The sequence below is a fragment of the Lampris incognitus genome, chromosome 11 (assembly GCF_029633865.1).
Source record: "Lampris incognitus isolate fLamInc1 chromosome 11, fLamInc1.hap2, whole genome shotgun sequence".
NCBI classification, from domain to species: domain Eukaryota; kingdom Metazoa; phylum Chordata; class Actinopteri; order Lampriformes; family Lampridae; genus Lampris; species Lampris incognitus.
Window position 1 is genome coordinate 54,604,408 of NC_079221.1, and position 15,813 is coordinate 54,620,220.

At 44.8% G+C, this 15,813-nt stretch overlaps 1 protein-coding gene across 2 annotated transcripts in view; it reads left to right on the forward strand.

Moving 5' to 3' along the window:
• Positions 1–15,813, forward strand: part of usp9 (ubiquitin specific peptidase 9) — a 97,278-nt gene that overhangs the window by 7,717 nt on the left and 73,748 nt on the right. Inside the window, exons 4-17 of one of the 2 annotated variants that reach the window (XM_056290073.1) lie at positions 80–159; positions 829–941; positions 2,409–2,627; positions 5,190–5,305; positions 9,856–10,107; positions 10,242–10,377; positions 10,475–10,627; positions 11,021–11,125; positions 11,306–11,512; positions 11,606–11,742; positions 12,318–12,353; positions 13,244–13,377; positions 13,495–13,585; positions 15,165–15,278. In XM_056290073.1, coding sequence (XP_056146048.1) covers positions 80–159; positions 829–941; positions 2,409–2,627; positions 5,190–5,305; positions 9,856–10,107; positions 10,242–10,377; positions 10,475–10,627; positions 11,021–11,125; positions 11,306–11,512; positions 11,606–11,742; positions 12,318–12,353; positions 13,244–13,377; positions 13,495–13,585; positions 15,165–15,278 — 1,893 coding nt within the window. The remainder of the gene's footprint in view (positions 1–79; positions 160–828; positions 942–2,408; positions 2,628–5,189; positions 5,306–9,855; positions 10,108–10,241; positions 10,378–10,474; positions 10,628–11,020; positions 11,126–11,305; positions 11,513–11,605; positions 11,743–12,317; positions 12,354–13,243; positions 13,378–13,494; positions 13,586–15,164; positions 15,279–15,813) is intronic. The other variant, XM_056290072.1, reaches the window with a different exon arrangement.

Genomic DNA, 15,813 nt, shown 5'->3' on the forward strand with positions numbered 1-15,813 from the left:
GCACACAGTCCACCACAGTAATCACAGTCTTTTACATGCATCTCTCTTTGTATTCACGAGCATGTTTGTTTTCACTCAGACCCCGATGGGTTGTTCCAGTTTTGCCAAAGGGAGAGTTGGAAGTCCTCCTGGAAGCTGCTATAGATCTTAGTAAAAAAGGTAGAAAAAAGCCGTGGTGTGTTTTGCTTAAAGTTGCTTTGGTCTGGACTAAAATTTTCTCTGTGGTTTGATTTGGTTCAATTAGAATGTGAAATGATAGGGGGATGAAAGGAATTGATCACATGTTAAGAGGAAGTGGCTCAAAACTAATATAATTCTGAAGGTCATAATTGCAGTTGGCTTGACCCTGCTGTATGCAGAGAACCTCTTTAAAATGGATAGACATTATGGCACATTTTCCTAATATTGATGTATTTCCTAATGCCCCTCAAGATGAAGAAATACGATACAACTTCAGTGCGTGGTTATGTTTACAAGCTACCTGATGCCTTCTTTACTACTTTAGAATCGGTTCGTCGAACATTTATTTATTTATGGAAGTGGTCTCCAGCCATTTGTCTTTCAGTTAAATTAGGCTACAACAGCTCAATAATGGTTAAGGAGTAGAAATGGTAATATTGCCTTCAGCTAATTATTCCATGTAATAAGATAATATGACCTTTATTGCTCTCCGTGGGGGAAATTCAGGCGTAGATGGTGGTAAAGGCAAAAAGAGACATTAACATCACTTCAGCGGGGTAACAGAGGTAGATAGAGGTAACACAGAGGTAGGTAGGTAATGAGGTTATAAGTTTCCATGTAAATATACTTAAGTCTCTTTCTTCACAGGGCTGGACGTCAAGTGTGAAGCATGCCAGAGGTTCTTCCGAGATGGTTTGACCATCTCTTTCACTAAAATTCTGACAGATGAGGCAGTCAGTGGCTGGAAGTTTGAGATTCATGTAAGTCTTTCATTTTTGCTTAATAGCTTGGCATCGACAGGAACACTGCTCCTAGTCATTTCATGGTTTACTACAGCTTAAGTGATCACTGTTGTATTGCATATTAGGAGTTTCATTAAGGCTATATAAGATCTTTTTGGAGTTTGACTCATAAAGCACTGCAGGGCGGTATGGTGGCCCAGTGGTTAGCACTGTCGTCTCACAGCAAGAAGGTCCTGGGTTCGAGCCCTGGGGGGTCGTCCAACCTTGGGGGTCATCCCAGGTCGTCCTCTGTGTGGAGTTTGCATGTTCGCCCCGTGTCTGTGGTGGGTTTTCTCTGGGTGCTCCAGTTTCCGCCAACATCAGAAGAAACATGCATGTTAGGGTTAGTACTCCTGTCTGTGCCCCTGACCAAGGCAATGAGAAAAGAACTGGAGTTGGTCCCCGGGCGCAGCATGGAGGCGGCAGCCCACTGCTGCTATCCACACAGATCACAGTTAGGATGGGTTAATTTGCAGCAAATGAATGTCCCCGAGGGGATTAATAAAGGAAACTTAATTAATCCTCTTTACGTTGTTTCTGTTGGGATGGGAGCAAAGTGTATTGGGACATAGAGGAATCCTATCTAATTGATAGGTTGCATGACTTGGCATAACCAAAATGAGGGAGAAATCCTTTCATAGGTGGATAACGGTGCTTAGTATTGTCTCCTGGATAGCCTTATCTATTTTGTGTGTTTACTGCTCCCTGGTCCCTGTTATCTCAACTGATGCGTGAGTTGCCTGCAAATGACATTTTCTCTCTCCCTGAGCTGAGGGAAGGAGGCATGGTCAGTGGTGATCAATGATCTTTACCAGTTTTGTAAATTTGAAGAGATTGATTTTTGGGTCATTTTCAAGCCTTTCAAGGGCAAAGACATTAAAACATCCTGTATCTAATTTTTCCATTTTTAAAGCTAATATTGAATTTTTTTTAATTAAGTAATTATGAGGGGGCAGAAGATTGTTTGCTTTTCAGATGCCGCTTCTATATTGTTGCTCTCGAGCCGTGCCGATTTGGTCCGTTAGTTATTTAAAAAATGTTCCGGGAGAAAGTGGATAGTTCTGAGTTATATGCTTGAAGAGTACACGAGCCCCCTTTGGAACGTTATGTTGAGTCAGCAACATGCTGGTTGCTGCTGTCAGGTACCGTCAGGTCCATAGCCATGTACAGAGGAAGGAAATGGATCGCTTCTTACACAGAATGAAAAAAGATGTGTGATTATGCTGTTCTGCATTCTCGCCTGTGTCTCATTCTCATAGGTGATATATGATATCAAGTAGCCATACCAAAGCATTAGACGTAGTCTTGGCCAGTTAAATGTTAGTCGTTTTTATCTTTTTATGGTGCTGGCCTGACTGCTGCATCTCTGGATATTGTAAACGAACACACACTACCTCTGGTCTGTTCCTCAATGGTTAATCGAGCACCGTTCCTCTGACCCCGCAGAGGTGTATCATCAACAACACACACCGGCTGGTGGAGCTATGTGTGGCCAAGCTCTCTCAGGACTGGTTCCCTCTACTGGAGCTGCTGGCCATGGCCACCAACCCCCACTGCAAGTTCCACATCTACAACGGCACACGGCCCTCTGAGACCGTCCCTGCCGGGGCGCAGCTCGCTGATGATGAGCTCTTCGCCCGCCCCCCTGACCCCCGTTCACCCAAGGTACGTCTCTACATGAAAATGAAACCGAATCCATGACTGTGACCCGTGCTTTTCAAAATGTTGGTAAGACGGCGTTTTTCACTTTCATTTCTTCTTCGGGAGTTTCACCAAAAATGTTTTTGGATGCACCCCTCCATTCATTTCTGAGTTTCCTTCTTTTCGTCTATTTATTTATCTATTTATTTGTTTGTTTGCTTGCTGATATTTAAGTATTTTAGTGGTGTCAAACTAAATCTTTCAGTTTGTCCAATTTCACTTCAATTTCTTGACAATCTGTTTTTGCTCTAAATGGATTCAGGATGTGGTCGGATGAAATGTCTCAAATTAAACTTTTAAGTTTGAAATTCTACACAGGAGATGATTATTATATATTTTAAACGATGCCATTCTTTTCAGTGAAAATCTTGTTTAAAGATAAAACACATTTTGAGAGTTGATGAGCGTTTAGAGTCATTTTTGGATGCTTTGCAGGTTTCAGTGTTCAAACTCCTTTGCATTTTGCAGATGAACAGCACTGCAGAAAATACTCGTCTCTTCCTCCCGAAGCCAGCTGGCTTTTCTTCCTTTTGGGTTGAAACCATGTAGCGTTGAACCTCACTCTGAACTCGCCTTAAGAGCCCTAGTAAAACAAAGATAATCTCTCTGTGCTGTGGATTAATCATGAGAGATGGGAAATTCAAATAGAAGACTACAAAACAAACCGTTGATACTTGTGTCTGAATGTGTAAAAGGAAAGGAGTTGATGACAGAAGAGTTTTACAATGAAAGTGTGTTGGATGCAGCGTGGGCGGGGGGGGGGTCAATGTGAACAATGCTGTAGCAGCGCTGGCCGCCTGCCTCCGTTGGCATCGGGCCCATTACTACTATGGGTTTCAGTGTGTGAGGATCTGGACATATTTTTTTTACATAAAAAAAAAAATCTCCCAAATCTTTGACATACTGCTGATTGCTGCTTGTATGTGAGTTTGTGTATGGTCTGGGCAGGTTGTGTATGGTCTGGGCAGGTTGTGGAACTGAATTGCCCCTCTAGGATAAATAAAGTCGTCTGAATCTGAAATTGGAATCATCATTGTAGTAAAAAAATAAAGGTTTAGTTGGTGGGCGGCACGGTGGCGCAATGGTTAGCACGGTCGCCTCACAGCAAGAAGGTCCTGAGTTCAAGCCCTGGGGTAGTCCAGCCTTGGGGGTCGTCCCGGGTCGTCCTCTGTGTGGAGTTTGCATGTTTTCCGCGTGTCTGCGTGGGTTTCCTCCAGGGGCTCCGGTTTCCTGCCACAGTCCAAAGACATGTAGGTCAGGGGAATCAGCCGTACTAAATTGTCCCTAGGTATGAATGTGTGTCTTGGGGCCCTGTGTGATGGTCTCCCCGCTTGCTGCCCAATGACTGCTGGGATAGGCTGCAGCATCCCCACGACCCTGAGAGCAGGATAAGCGGTTCAGGTAATGGATGGATGGGTTTAGTTGGTTAAACTATTGAATATTTTTTCTGTTTCAAGTTGTAGGTTAGGCCTCTGCCTTTTTTTGGGGGAGGGGGGGATACGATTATTTGTGTAACTTTTACCTAAATATTGACGTCCTTCGGCAGTGGCACAAAATAGACTATGCTTGGCATCTCCTCAAGAGGTCCTTCAAATAACAAGGACTTTGAGCCAGCCTGGCTGAGGGGGCGGGTGTGAGTCGTTTACTTTGTTCCAGTCAGTACCACTTATAAGCCCCCGCTGTTATTTAGAAGACATATTTAGAAAAGCAAAAATATCACTCATGGGCGCCCCTGGTGGCTCACCTGGTAGAGCATGTACTACATAAGGCCTCGTCCTTACTGCAGCGGCCTGGGTTCGAATCCGACCCAGGCCCTTTGCTGCATGTCATGCCCGCTCTCTCCCCTACCTTTCCTGTCTCTCTCTCTCTCGACTATCGCCATCTAATAAAGGCGGAAAATGCCTAAAAAATAAAAATCACACATGCAGCTCTTTAAGCTAGCTATTTAGCTGTCAGTGACTGAATGTTGTTAGGTTGAGTTTGACAGATGTAGCCTGAATTGAAAATCGTTTCTAGAATACTTGTCAGATAGTATAGGCCTGCACTACTTTGTCCTCCTGTATTTGCATTTTTTCTAGAAATATATTGCTATTTGATTTTCTAAAAAATTATTTTATTTATTTATTTATTTATTTAATCTATTCCTCAACAACTCATCATGGACACAGACCTTGCGAACCATGTTCATATCCTGAATTAATATAAAAGTATGTTTGTAACACTATAAAAAAATCCAACAAACATTTGGGAAATTACTATTGTCATTTACTTTATCATGGCATGTGAAACGTTTTTACCAGAGTTACTTTGTGAACATTATCAGGCAATACATAAACAATACTCAGGACTCAGGTAGGTGCTGGGGAAACCAGTTGAGCCAGTTTCCTACACTGATGAACCAAAGTGATATGCCATTAAAACATCTTTTACTGTGAAATGGAGGACCAGGCCAGTGGCGGACTGTCGCTGGATGATGATTATCTGTCTAAAATGTTTTTTTGCTCTCTTCTCTTCTGCTGTTCACAGGGCTGGTTGGTGGACCTAATTAACAAATTTGGCACATTAAATGGGTTTCAAATGCTGCACGATCGCTTCATGAGTGGCCAAGCACTGAACGTCCAGATCATCGCTGCACTTATCAAGTGAGACCATTAGGGATGAACAGCTAAACGTTCTTACAAACAATGGCTACGTATACATGCAGGCTAATCTGATCATAAACCGAGGAAGCCATTACTGCGGGACTATTGAAACCGTCATATGTGTTTATATATATATATCTATATCTATATCTATATATCACACACACACACACACCTTGTCTTTGTCATCTTAATGTCCAATATGTTCAGCTTAGTTGGGTTTCTTTTGGCTTTTTGAAGGTGTGAATATGAACGGTCAGATGCTGTAAAGCTGATGTTTGTACAATACAAAAACGTAAAAATGGTTAATAGCTTATTCATACAGGATTGTAAATAGGAACATTCCTGTTATGACATTCTGCAATATAGTGCAAAAAAAGGACATCCCAGGTGGCATTAAGTGATGATAATGATCCAACGTGCTTGTTTGAGGCCTGCTTTTGCCAAGACTGGGCAGTGTCAATGACAGGACATATTGGAAGAGTCGTACCTCTGACTGGTTTATTAAAAGAATGTATATATTACCCAGAAATTTGAGATGTTATATGGAACAATGAAAACACTTCACACACACACACCGATTGCTAATTGTCTGCACTCCTGGCAGACAATTAGCAATCGGTGTTCTTTAAATCACTGCTGCAGCTTCCGAGCGTCAGGCAAACAGGTCTAGGTTGAACGAAGGCTAGAGTGAACAAAGGCAAGCGCGATTTTTTTCAAGCCAAGACTTTGTCAAGCAAGGACTGCTCTTTTTAGATCCGGTCAGTCATCTGTATTTTGTGTACCTAGTATAGACTATGCGTTTCTTTTGCATTCCTGTCCTTTCCTCTTCCCGGGGCTGGCATAGACAATCGGTCACCCCCCTGTGCTGCGACCCTACCAATCTCATCTATCCCACTCTCTCCACTCACGTTGAGCAGATGGTGATGGGAGGGCTCTGGAATTGCCAGTCTGCGGTGCCAAAAGCTGAGTTTATCTCAGGCTATGCATCCTTGCTTTCCCTCAACTTTCTTGCTCTAACTGAGACCGGGATCATACCAGAAAACGCTACCGCACCCGGCAGCTCTGTCTGACGTGTGCTCTTTTTCTCACACTCCCAGAGCTGGGAGGCAAGGTGGTGGTACTGGCCTGCTAATCTTCCTGAAATGGAAATACTCTCTTGTTTCCATTCCACAATTTTCTCCGCCCTCTTTTGAATTTCATGCTGTTAGTGTCTCTTATCCAGTCAAACTCACCATTGTGGTTGTATACCGCCCACCAGGCCCTCTTGGTGAGTTTCTGGAGGAGCTTGACACACTTGTCTTGCACTTCCCTGTTGATGACTCTGCACTTATCCTTCTCGGTGGCTTCAACATCCACACTGACAAGCTAGATCTTCTTCTCCCTTTCCTCTCCTCCTTTGACCTTCACCTCTCACCCTCTCCTCCTACCCACAAGGCCGACAGTCAGCTGGACCTTATCTTTACTAGACACTGTCCTATTTCCAATCTCTCTGTTACTCCCCTCCAGCTCTCTTACCACTATTTCATGTCCTATTCTCTCCCCCTCTCTTCACCCCCCTCAGCCCCTCCCCCTACCCACATGGTTTCCACCCGTAGACACCGCCGCTCTCTCTCCGCCACTGTTCTTTCTTCCTCTGTTACCTCTATTCTCCCTACCCCTGAATCTTTCTCTCTCCTACCCCCTGACACTGCTACTGATCTTCTTCTCTCTACCCTCTCCTCTTCTCTGGACAATCTCTGTCCCCTCACCTCCAGGCCTGCACACCCCGCGCCACCTGCCCCTTGGCTGTCTAACTCAGTACGTACTGACAGATGGAGCTTAAGAGTGGCAGAGCGCAAATGGAGAAAAGGCGAACTCCCAGAGGACCTTCTCAATTTACAATCTCTTCTTTCCACTTTCTCCTCCTTTTTGCTGCTAAGGCTGTCTTCTATCGCTCTAAAATCCTATCCTCTTGTCTCTAATCTTACGAAACTCTTTGAAACCTTCTCTACACTTCTTCAACCTCCAACTTCCTCCCTTCTCCCTGATGACTTCGCTAACTTCTTTGACAAGAAGGTAAACGACATCAGATCCTCCTTTTCTCACCACCCGGTTAGTGCTGCTTGCACTATCCCACCCTCTGCACCCTCCCTCACCTCTCCACGTCCCACCCTATCCCACCTCGCTCCCCTCTCCCCCGACAAGGTCCTCAACCTCATCACATCCAGTCGCTCCACCACATGCTCCCTTGACCTGGTCCCCTCCCCTCTTCTTCAGTCTGTAGCACCTGAACTCCTTCCCTATCTAACCCACCTCATCAATACCTCCCTCCAGGCAGGATGCTTTCCATCTGCCTTCAAGACTGCTAGAGTCACCACCCCTTCTCAAGAAACTATCACTTAACTCGTCTGACGTCAAAAACTACAGACCGGTTTCCTTTCTACCCTTTCTATCCAAAACTTTCAAACGTGCTGTCTTTAACCAACTTTCTTTGTACCTCCACCAGAACAACCTCCTGGACCCCAACCAGTCTGGGTTCAAGGTGGGTCACTCGATAGAGACAGCCCTCCTTGCAGTGACAGAATCCCTGCACTCTGCGAGAGCAAACTCTCTCTCTGTCCTGATACTCCTGGACCTGTCAGCTGCGTTCGACACAGTGAACCACCAGATCCTCCTCTGTACTGTCAAGGGGCTGGGTGTCACAGACTCTGCACTCTCAAATGTTTGCATCCTACCTGACGGGTCGCTCCTACCAGGTGACGTGGAGGGGATCTGTGTCGGAGTCTCGCAGACTGACTACAGGCGTTCCACAGGGTTCAGTTCTGGGTCCTCTCCTCTTCTCCCTGTACACGACATCCCTGGGTTCTGTTATTCGCTCGCATGACTTCTCTTACCATTGTTATGCCGATGACACCCAGCTGATCTTGTCCTTTCCTCCCTCTGACACACCAGTAGAGACAAGCATTGCTGCGAGCTTGACTGACTTCTCGGAGTGGATGGCGACACACCACCTGAAGCGCAATCTGGACAAGACAGAGCTGATGTTCCTCCCGGGGAAAGGTTGCCCGCACTGAGACCTGGCTATCACCATTGACAACACCATGGTGATGCCAACTCGGACTGCGAGGAATCGGTGTGATCCTGGATGACCAACTGTCGTTTGCTGCAAATGTTGCATCGGTTGCTCGCTCCTGCAAATTTCTCCTCTATAACAACAGGAGGATTCGCCCATTCCTCACCGTCGAGATGGCACAGGTGCTCATCCAGGCTTTGGTCATCTCCCAGCTGGACTACGGCAACTCCCTCCTTGCTGGCACCCTGGTGTCGGCCATCAGACCTCTGGAGCTTGTTCAGAAAGCTGCAGCTCGGCTGGTGTTCAACGCCCTAAGTTCTCCCACACAACTCCCCTTCTCATGTCCTTACACTGGCTCCCAGTAGCTGCTCGCATCCAGTTTAAGACTCTGGGGCTAGCCTACAGGGCAGTGAAAGGAACAGCTCCTTCATATCTCCAGGCCATGGTCAAGCCCTACACCCCCGCCTGACCACTTCGCTCTGCTGCCTCGGGATGCCTGATTGCCCAATCACTCAGAGGCCCCTGCTGCCGATCGACCCGGTCACGGCTCTTTTCTGTCCTGGCCGCACAGTGGTGGAATGAACTCCCCACTGATGTCAGGACAGTGGAGTCGCTGCCCATCTTTTGGCACAGGCTGAAAACTCACCTCTTCAAGAACTACTACCCTGTTACTTGTTCTTAGCACTTACTGTATTCACTCATTTAAAAAAACAAAAAAATCTCTTTCTTGCACTTTCACTTTAGCACTGGTTTTGCTCTTAGACGCTTGTTTAGATGCACTTATGACCTCTGATGACTAGTAGTTCTCCTGATTTCCTACGTTAAATGATGCACTTTTTGTAAGTCGCTTTGGATAAAAGCGTCGGCTAAATGACTGTAATGTAAAAATGTACTGCCTGGGTGTCCGGGTAACGTAGCAGTCCATTCCGTTGCCTACCAACACAGGGATCTCTGGTTCAAATCCCCGTGTTACCTCCGGCTTGGTCGGGCGTCCCTACAGACACAATTGGCCGTGTCTGTAGGAGGGAAGCCAGATGTGGGTATGTGTCCTGGTCGCTGGCGCCTCCTCTGGTCAGTTGGGGCACCTGTTCAGGGGGTAGGGGGAACGGGGGAATAGCGTGATCCTCCCACGTGCTATGTCCCCATGGCAAAACTCCTCACTGTCGGGTGAAAAGAAGCAGCTGGTGACTCCACATGTATTGGGGGAGGCATGTGGTCGTTTGCAGCCCTCCCAGATCGGCAGAGGGGGTGGGACAGTGACCGGGACAGCTAGGAAGAGTGGGGTTAATGGCTGGGTACAATTGGGGAGAAAAAGGGAGGAAAAGAGAAAAAAAAATGTACTGCTTTGAAGTGATAACTAAGTAATCAGTAGTTGGCTTATTAGTTTGCAAGTAAATGTACTCAAATCAAGTGCTTTACTGAAAATTTTATTGGTTGCAGAGTGCTCTTTGTGTAATGCCTGCCTTTACAAGTTTATGTTCACATTGCCTTGCAGGCCTTTTGGCCAGTGTTACGAGTTCCTCACATTGCACACAGTGAAGAAGTACTTCCTTCCAGTCATCGAGATGGTTCCCCAGTTTCTAGAGAATCTCACAGATGAGGAGCTGAAGAAAGAGGCCAAGAATGAAGCCAAAAACGACGCACTGTCCATGATAATCAAGTCCCTGAAGAACCTGGCTTCTCGTGTCCCAGGGCAAGAGGAGACAGTGAAAAATTTAGAGATTTTTAGGTTAAAAATGATTCTTAGGTAAGCATCAAATTAATTTCCTGTCAGCACAGAAAAGGATTTATTTCTGGTTAAGATTTATTAGTGCTCATTCAAAACAATGTGCTGCACATACGAAATGGATGAATAATTGGAAGCCCTACTTTCATCCCTAGGTTATTGCAAATTTCCTCTTTTAATGGCAAAATGAATGCACTAAATGAAGTGAATAAGGTGATCTCCAGCGTGTCCTACTACAGTCATCGTCATAACCCTGAAGAAGAGGAGTGGTTGACTGCTGAGCGAATGGCGGTGAGCTGACCTATCTACCTCTCAAATTGTGTACTTTTCAAGATGGTGTTCATTGTCCTGTCTTTCAATTCTGCCGTTTCCTCTGGTCCTATGACAGGAGTGGATCCAACAGAACCATATCCTATCCATCGTGCTGAGGGACAGTCTGCACCAGCCACAGTATGTGGAGAAACTGGAGAAAATCCTTCGCTTCGTTATCAAGGAGAAAGCTCTTACCATGCAAGATCTAGACAATATCTGGGCTGCACAGGTAATCTATTTGCCTACCTAATGTTAAAATAAGACCACAACTGTCAGTCCCGCAATATCCCCCTGAAATACACTGACATGCTCTTGGCTTGATGGTTTAACAAACGACTATAAATGGGTGGTGCTTGATCAGGCTGTCACTTAAACATGGAGCGGGGCAAGGTGTAGTGTTGTTGGTATGGGGACAAAGTCTGCTTCTGAGAAGCTGCAGTGAACCAGTAGTAGCAGGATGTTGTAGTTATGCACACTTATCACTCCTCGTCTGTTTCTTGCTACACTGATGAAAGAAAGAACTGTCCCCGGTTCCATCTTAGTTTGCGTTATAGTACAGACATAACCTCTCATCATTCTCGGTGGTATTAATGCAGCAGAGTGTTCTTGTTCTTTTGTCCAGGCTGGTAAACATGAGGCTATTGTGAAGAACGTCCATGATCTCTTGGCCAAGCTAGCATGGGACTTCTCACCTGAACAGCTAGACCACCTCTTTGACTGCTTCAAGGTGAGTGGGCATTGTTTTGCTCCCTGGATCACAGATGATGAAAGGTCTTGAGTTGACACTGGACTGAATCCTTTCCGAGACCAAGGCAGATAATCACTTCAGATGATCCCTTGTAACAGCACTATTCACCATAACGTCTGTTCACCTGACCTGAACACCTGATTTGTCTTTGTCATGTAGGCGAGCTGGACCAATGCCAGTAAGAAGCAGCGAGAGAAACTGCTGGAGCTGATACGACGCCTGGCTGAGGACGATAAGGATGGGGTGATGGCCCACAAGGTCCTCAACTTACTGTGGAACCTGGCACACAGTGATGATGTGCCTGTAGATATTATGGATCAAGCGCTCAGTGCTCACATCAAGATACTGGACTACAGCTGCTCACAGGTAAACTACTAGACACATTAGAAACAAGTTTTTTGGAATAGGTGGTGTTGAGATCATCATTACCGATGTTCATCTGTTGGTGGTAATTTGCAGGATAGAGACACACAGAAGATTCAGTGGATAGATCGCTTCATAGAAGAGCTGCGTACCAATGACAAATGGGTGATTCCTGCCCTGAAGCAGATCAGAGAGATCTGTAGCCTGTTTGGAGAAGCCCCGCAGAACCTCAGGTAATGATTAAGGGCACTTAGGATAATAACATTGATGATATGGATTGACACATTGTTTATTAAAATCTGAATGTAGATCAGTTTACAGAGCTAAAGAAGGAAGAAGGCCAAAATTAATGTTTTAATAAGATGACTTGCTGATGTAGATGGAAATGCCATCTGTAGGTCATGAAAGAAAACTACATAGGTAAATATTAACTATTTACCTTACTAATGCTGAAACGTATTCAGTTGCTAAATTGTAGCTGAAGCTGAATGCAGTGTTTTTACACACAACATATGGAAGACCACAGAGACATCAGCATTATCTTCGCTTTTCCCATATTGGACCCAGAGATGTCCATTGCATTTTATAATCACATTTCCAGAGGAGCCGAGGCATGCCACCTCTTCATAAAGTGGTGCTTCTGTCTAGGTGGCGTTATCAAGTTTTGCTGTTCAAATCAGCATAAGAGAACATAGCATTTTAACTTTGAGATTACTCTAATAACATCCATTAATTATGAAAGTTTGATTTAGATTGTAGTGCTTTTCTAGACTACGTAGCATACAGTACATGCCTGTTGTTTTTTCAGAAAGAAAATGCCAATTAACATACTGAACTTAGTGGGGTAAGTTGAGAGCCAATTCAGGGATTATACCTGTTTCTAAAACATGTCAAGTTTTTTTTTTTTTTTTTTTTTGCAGCCAATACAGCTAAAATGTGAACCTCTAATGAATCTGCAATCCTTTTCTTGGGCTCAATCTCAAATGACACCACTCCTCATATACTGCACATAGTCCTCTGATCTCGCACAAAACACCCAGTAGTCTTTGAGATGGTAGCCCATTCTCCTTGGTGGCGGCTCCTTTCAGCTCCAATCACTGGGGGCATTTCGTGGCTTGGTTATGCTTACTCACATTTTTCCAACTGCGCTGCTTAAAGGATTCTTTCTTTTTCTCATGTGTTATTTCAGTAAACTGCTTGCTTCAAAGTAGCAGAAAACGTACCAAGTGAAAGTGGAATGCATTTGTTTTCTGATAATTCCTATCGTCAACACATTTTGGCTGCTCCCACACTACGTGGACTATTTGGAGTGGCTCCAGTTTCATTAAAATAGTGGGCCAGCTTATTTTGTTACACAAAACAAATTTTGGTAATTGGTTTAATCGGTGAAATATATAGCTGTTGAAGCTTGTTCATTCATACATGTATTCCTGTTTCTCTTGGTCGTTTGATGACTGTCAGGCCAAAAAAATGTGAATTTTAACATACAAAAAATTAGTAATGACTTAGGTGTGACTGAAATTTTTTTTTTATTTACTCTGGCGCACAAGCAACATCCATACAGAATACCAAAACTTTTTTCTTCAGACAAGTAAAGGCCTGCTTTTAAATCGGCAAGCGTGCTAAGTGATTAGTAATGTACAATTCACCCTTTTAATCGCGCAGGATCTTTGCTTCCTTGTAGAGTTTGCTTGTTCTATTTTTCACCTCATCTTTTTCTCTCCGTCTCCCCAGTCAAACTCAGCGGAGTCCTCACGTTTTCTACCGCCATGATCTGATCAACCAGCTGCAGCACAACCATGCTCTGGTCACCCTAGTGGCTGAGAATCTCTCTGCCTACATGGAAACCATGAGGCAGTTCTCCAAAGGTATGCCTCAAAGACCAGATAAATGTGACGTCTAGGGATTTACCCCAAAGTTTGTTTTAAATTGGTCACATATAGACTGGCTTCTAACCACACTAATTTGCTTACTCATACATACAGCAGAACAGGCAGAGTTCGACCCTCAGACAGTGAGGCCAGGCAGTCGCTACAGCCATGTGCAGGAAGTACAGGAACGGCTCAACTTCCTGAGGTACAGTATGACTTAATCTGTCAACTTCTGACCATCCAGTGGGGCAAGGCTGTTGAAGTAAACTAAAAGCCAAGAACTAGACACAAACATGACATTTTAAGGAGTAAAAACATTGAAAAATGTTAACCTGTTAACAAAACTGAAACTGTGGCATCTGGGTAGCATAGCGGTCTATTCTGTTACCTACCAACACGGGGATCGCCAGATCGAATCCCCATGTTACCTCCGGCTCGGTCAGGGGTCCCTCCAGACACAATAGGCCGTGTCTGCGGGTGGGAAGCCAAACGTGGGTGTGTCCTGGTCGCTGCACTAGCGCCTCCTCTGGTTGGTTGGGGTGCCTGTTCGGGGGGGGGACTGGGGGGAATAGTGTGATCCTCCCACACGCTATGTCCTCCTGGTGAAACTCCTCACTGTCAGGTGAAAAGAAGCAGCTGGCGACTCCACATGTATCAGAGGAGACGTGGTAGTCTGCAGCCCTACCTGGATTGGCAGAGGGGTTAGAGCACCGACTGGGACAGTTCAGAAGAGTGGGGTAATTGGCCGGATATAATTGCGGGGAAGAAAAAAAAAAACTCCCCCCAAAAACTGATGGTCTGGTGACCTGTCCAGGGTGTCTTCCTGCATGCTGCCCAGTGACTGCTGGGATAGGCTCCAGCATCCCCGTGACCCTGAGAGCAGGGTAAGCGGTTTGGATAATGGATGGGTGGATGAACCTGAATCATTTGCAATTTTAGCCTTTAAATTCTTTTCCCAGTTTTAGTGAAATGGGAGAAAAATATTAATGTGATCAACTGTTGACACTTTGTCAACACATTATTTCCATCCAGCGTCATTTTTTGGTCAGCATTATCTACAAACACGCATGTGATAAACCACTGTTACTTGAGCCCTCTTTAGGCACTCCTTTATTAAACACAAAAACGATCAAAAACACTGGCCATTAAAATAAAAAAATTGAAACAAGAAGATGGTCTTGCGATGGGAGAGCGCAGTCACATCTCCGTGGCTCTCAAGCACTCCTTCTCCCTGGTGTGGTTTTTGTGTGCACAGTTTAACCTGGGCCAGTTAAGCCAACTCTGCACAGGTGTGCCACACACTGCCGTAATGCACAACAAGCATAATCTAAATCAGTGTTTCACAACCCAGTCCTTAAGGACCTCCTATCCTGCAGATTTTCTTTGCAACCCTGAATAGGAACTTGTTTGTAGTTATTCAACCAATCCGCAATGAATTATGTCAGATTTTGCACACCTTGCATAATTAAGTGAGATGATTGGTTGAGTAAGTACAAGCAGGGCTACATATGCAGGGTTACAATGAAAATCTGCAGGATAGGGGGTCTTTGAGGACTGGGTTGGGAAACACTGCTCTAAATGATAGGACTGTTGAAACATAAGAAACGTAATAAAAAGTGAAGTGCATTTCCAAGTGAGTTTATTGATCTCATGGGTTGTAACACGTGAGATTTTAAAAGGGATCACATGGATCATGATACAAAAACTTCAGTTGCTTCTAAATGTAATTAAGTTGAATTGAAATATAAATGAATAAATGTATGATTTTATTCATTTTTCTTAAGGTTCCTCCTGAAAGATGGCCAGCTGTGGTTGTGTGCCCCGCAGGCCAAGCAGATCTGGAAGTGTCTGGCAGAGAACGCGGTGTTTCTTTGTGACCGGGAAGCCTGCTTCAAATGGTACCATTCAGTTCTATAATCTATCCTTGTCCTTAACTTCAAACTGTTGTACTGTTTTATAGTACTTCTTTCACACCCAACTTAAATCCTAGCTATCTACAGGGATGCAAACAACTCGCTTTTCAATGAATGTCACTTTTTTCATGTCAGTTTGGGTGACTTGTGTGAATCGTCTAGATCTGAAGAGTTTTTCTTTTTGGGGGGGGGTGTAATGGGTGACAGACGAGCTCTTTAACGACTCCCACAGTGTATTTATGTCACGCTCATATGAGTGAACGGCATTCGAAAAAAATTGTACTCAACTGTCAGAACCTGTTGCGAGGAACTCGCATTGCATCACTGATTACGTGGTAGTTATCCCTGCCAGGCATCTGTCAGCCTAAAAAAACTTTTGCACAGTTATGACTATGATCAAGAGCCTCGTGGTTGCGGTGATTCAGAACCTTTGAAAAACGTTTGGTCTAGCTACTGCCACTCCCTCTGTCCATTCACTCTCAGGCTCGTTTGACCAATGCTGCTCTCTGTCACTGTCCAA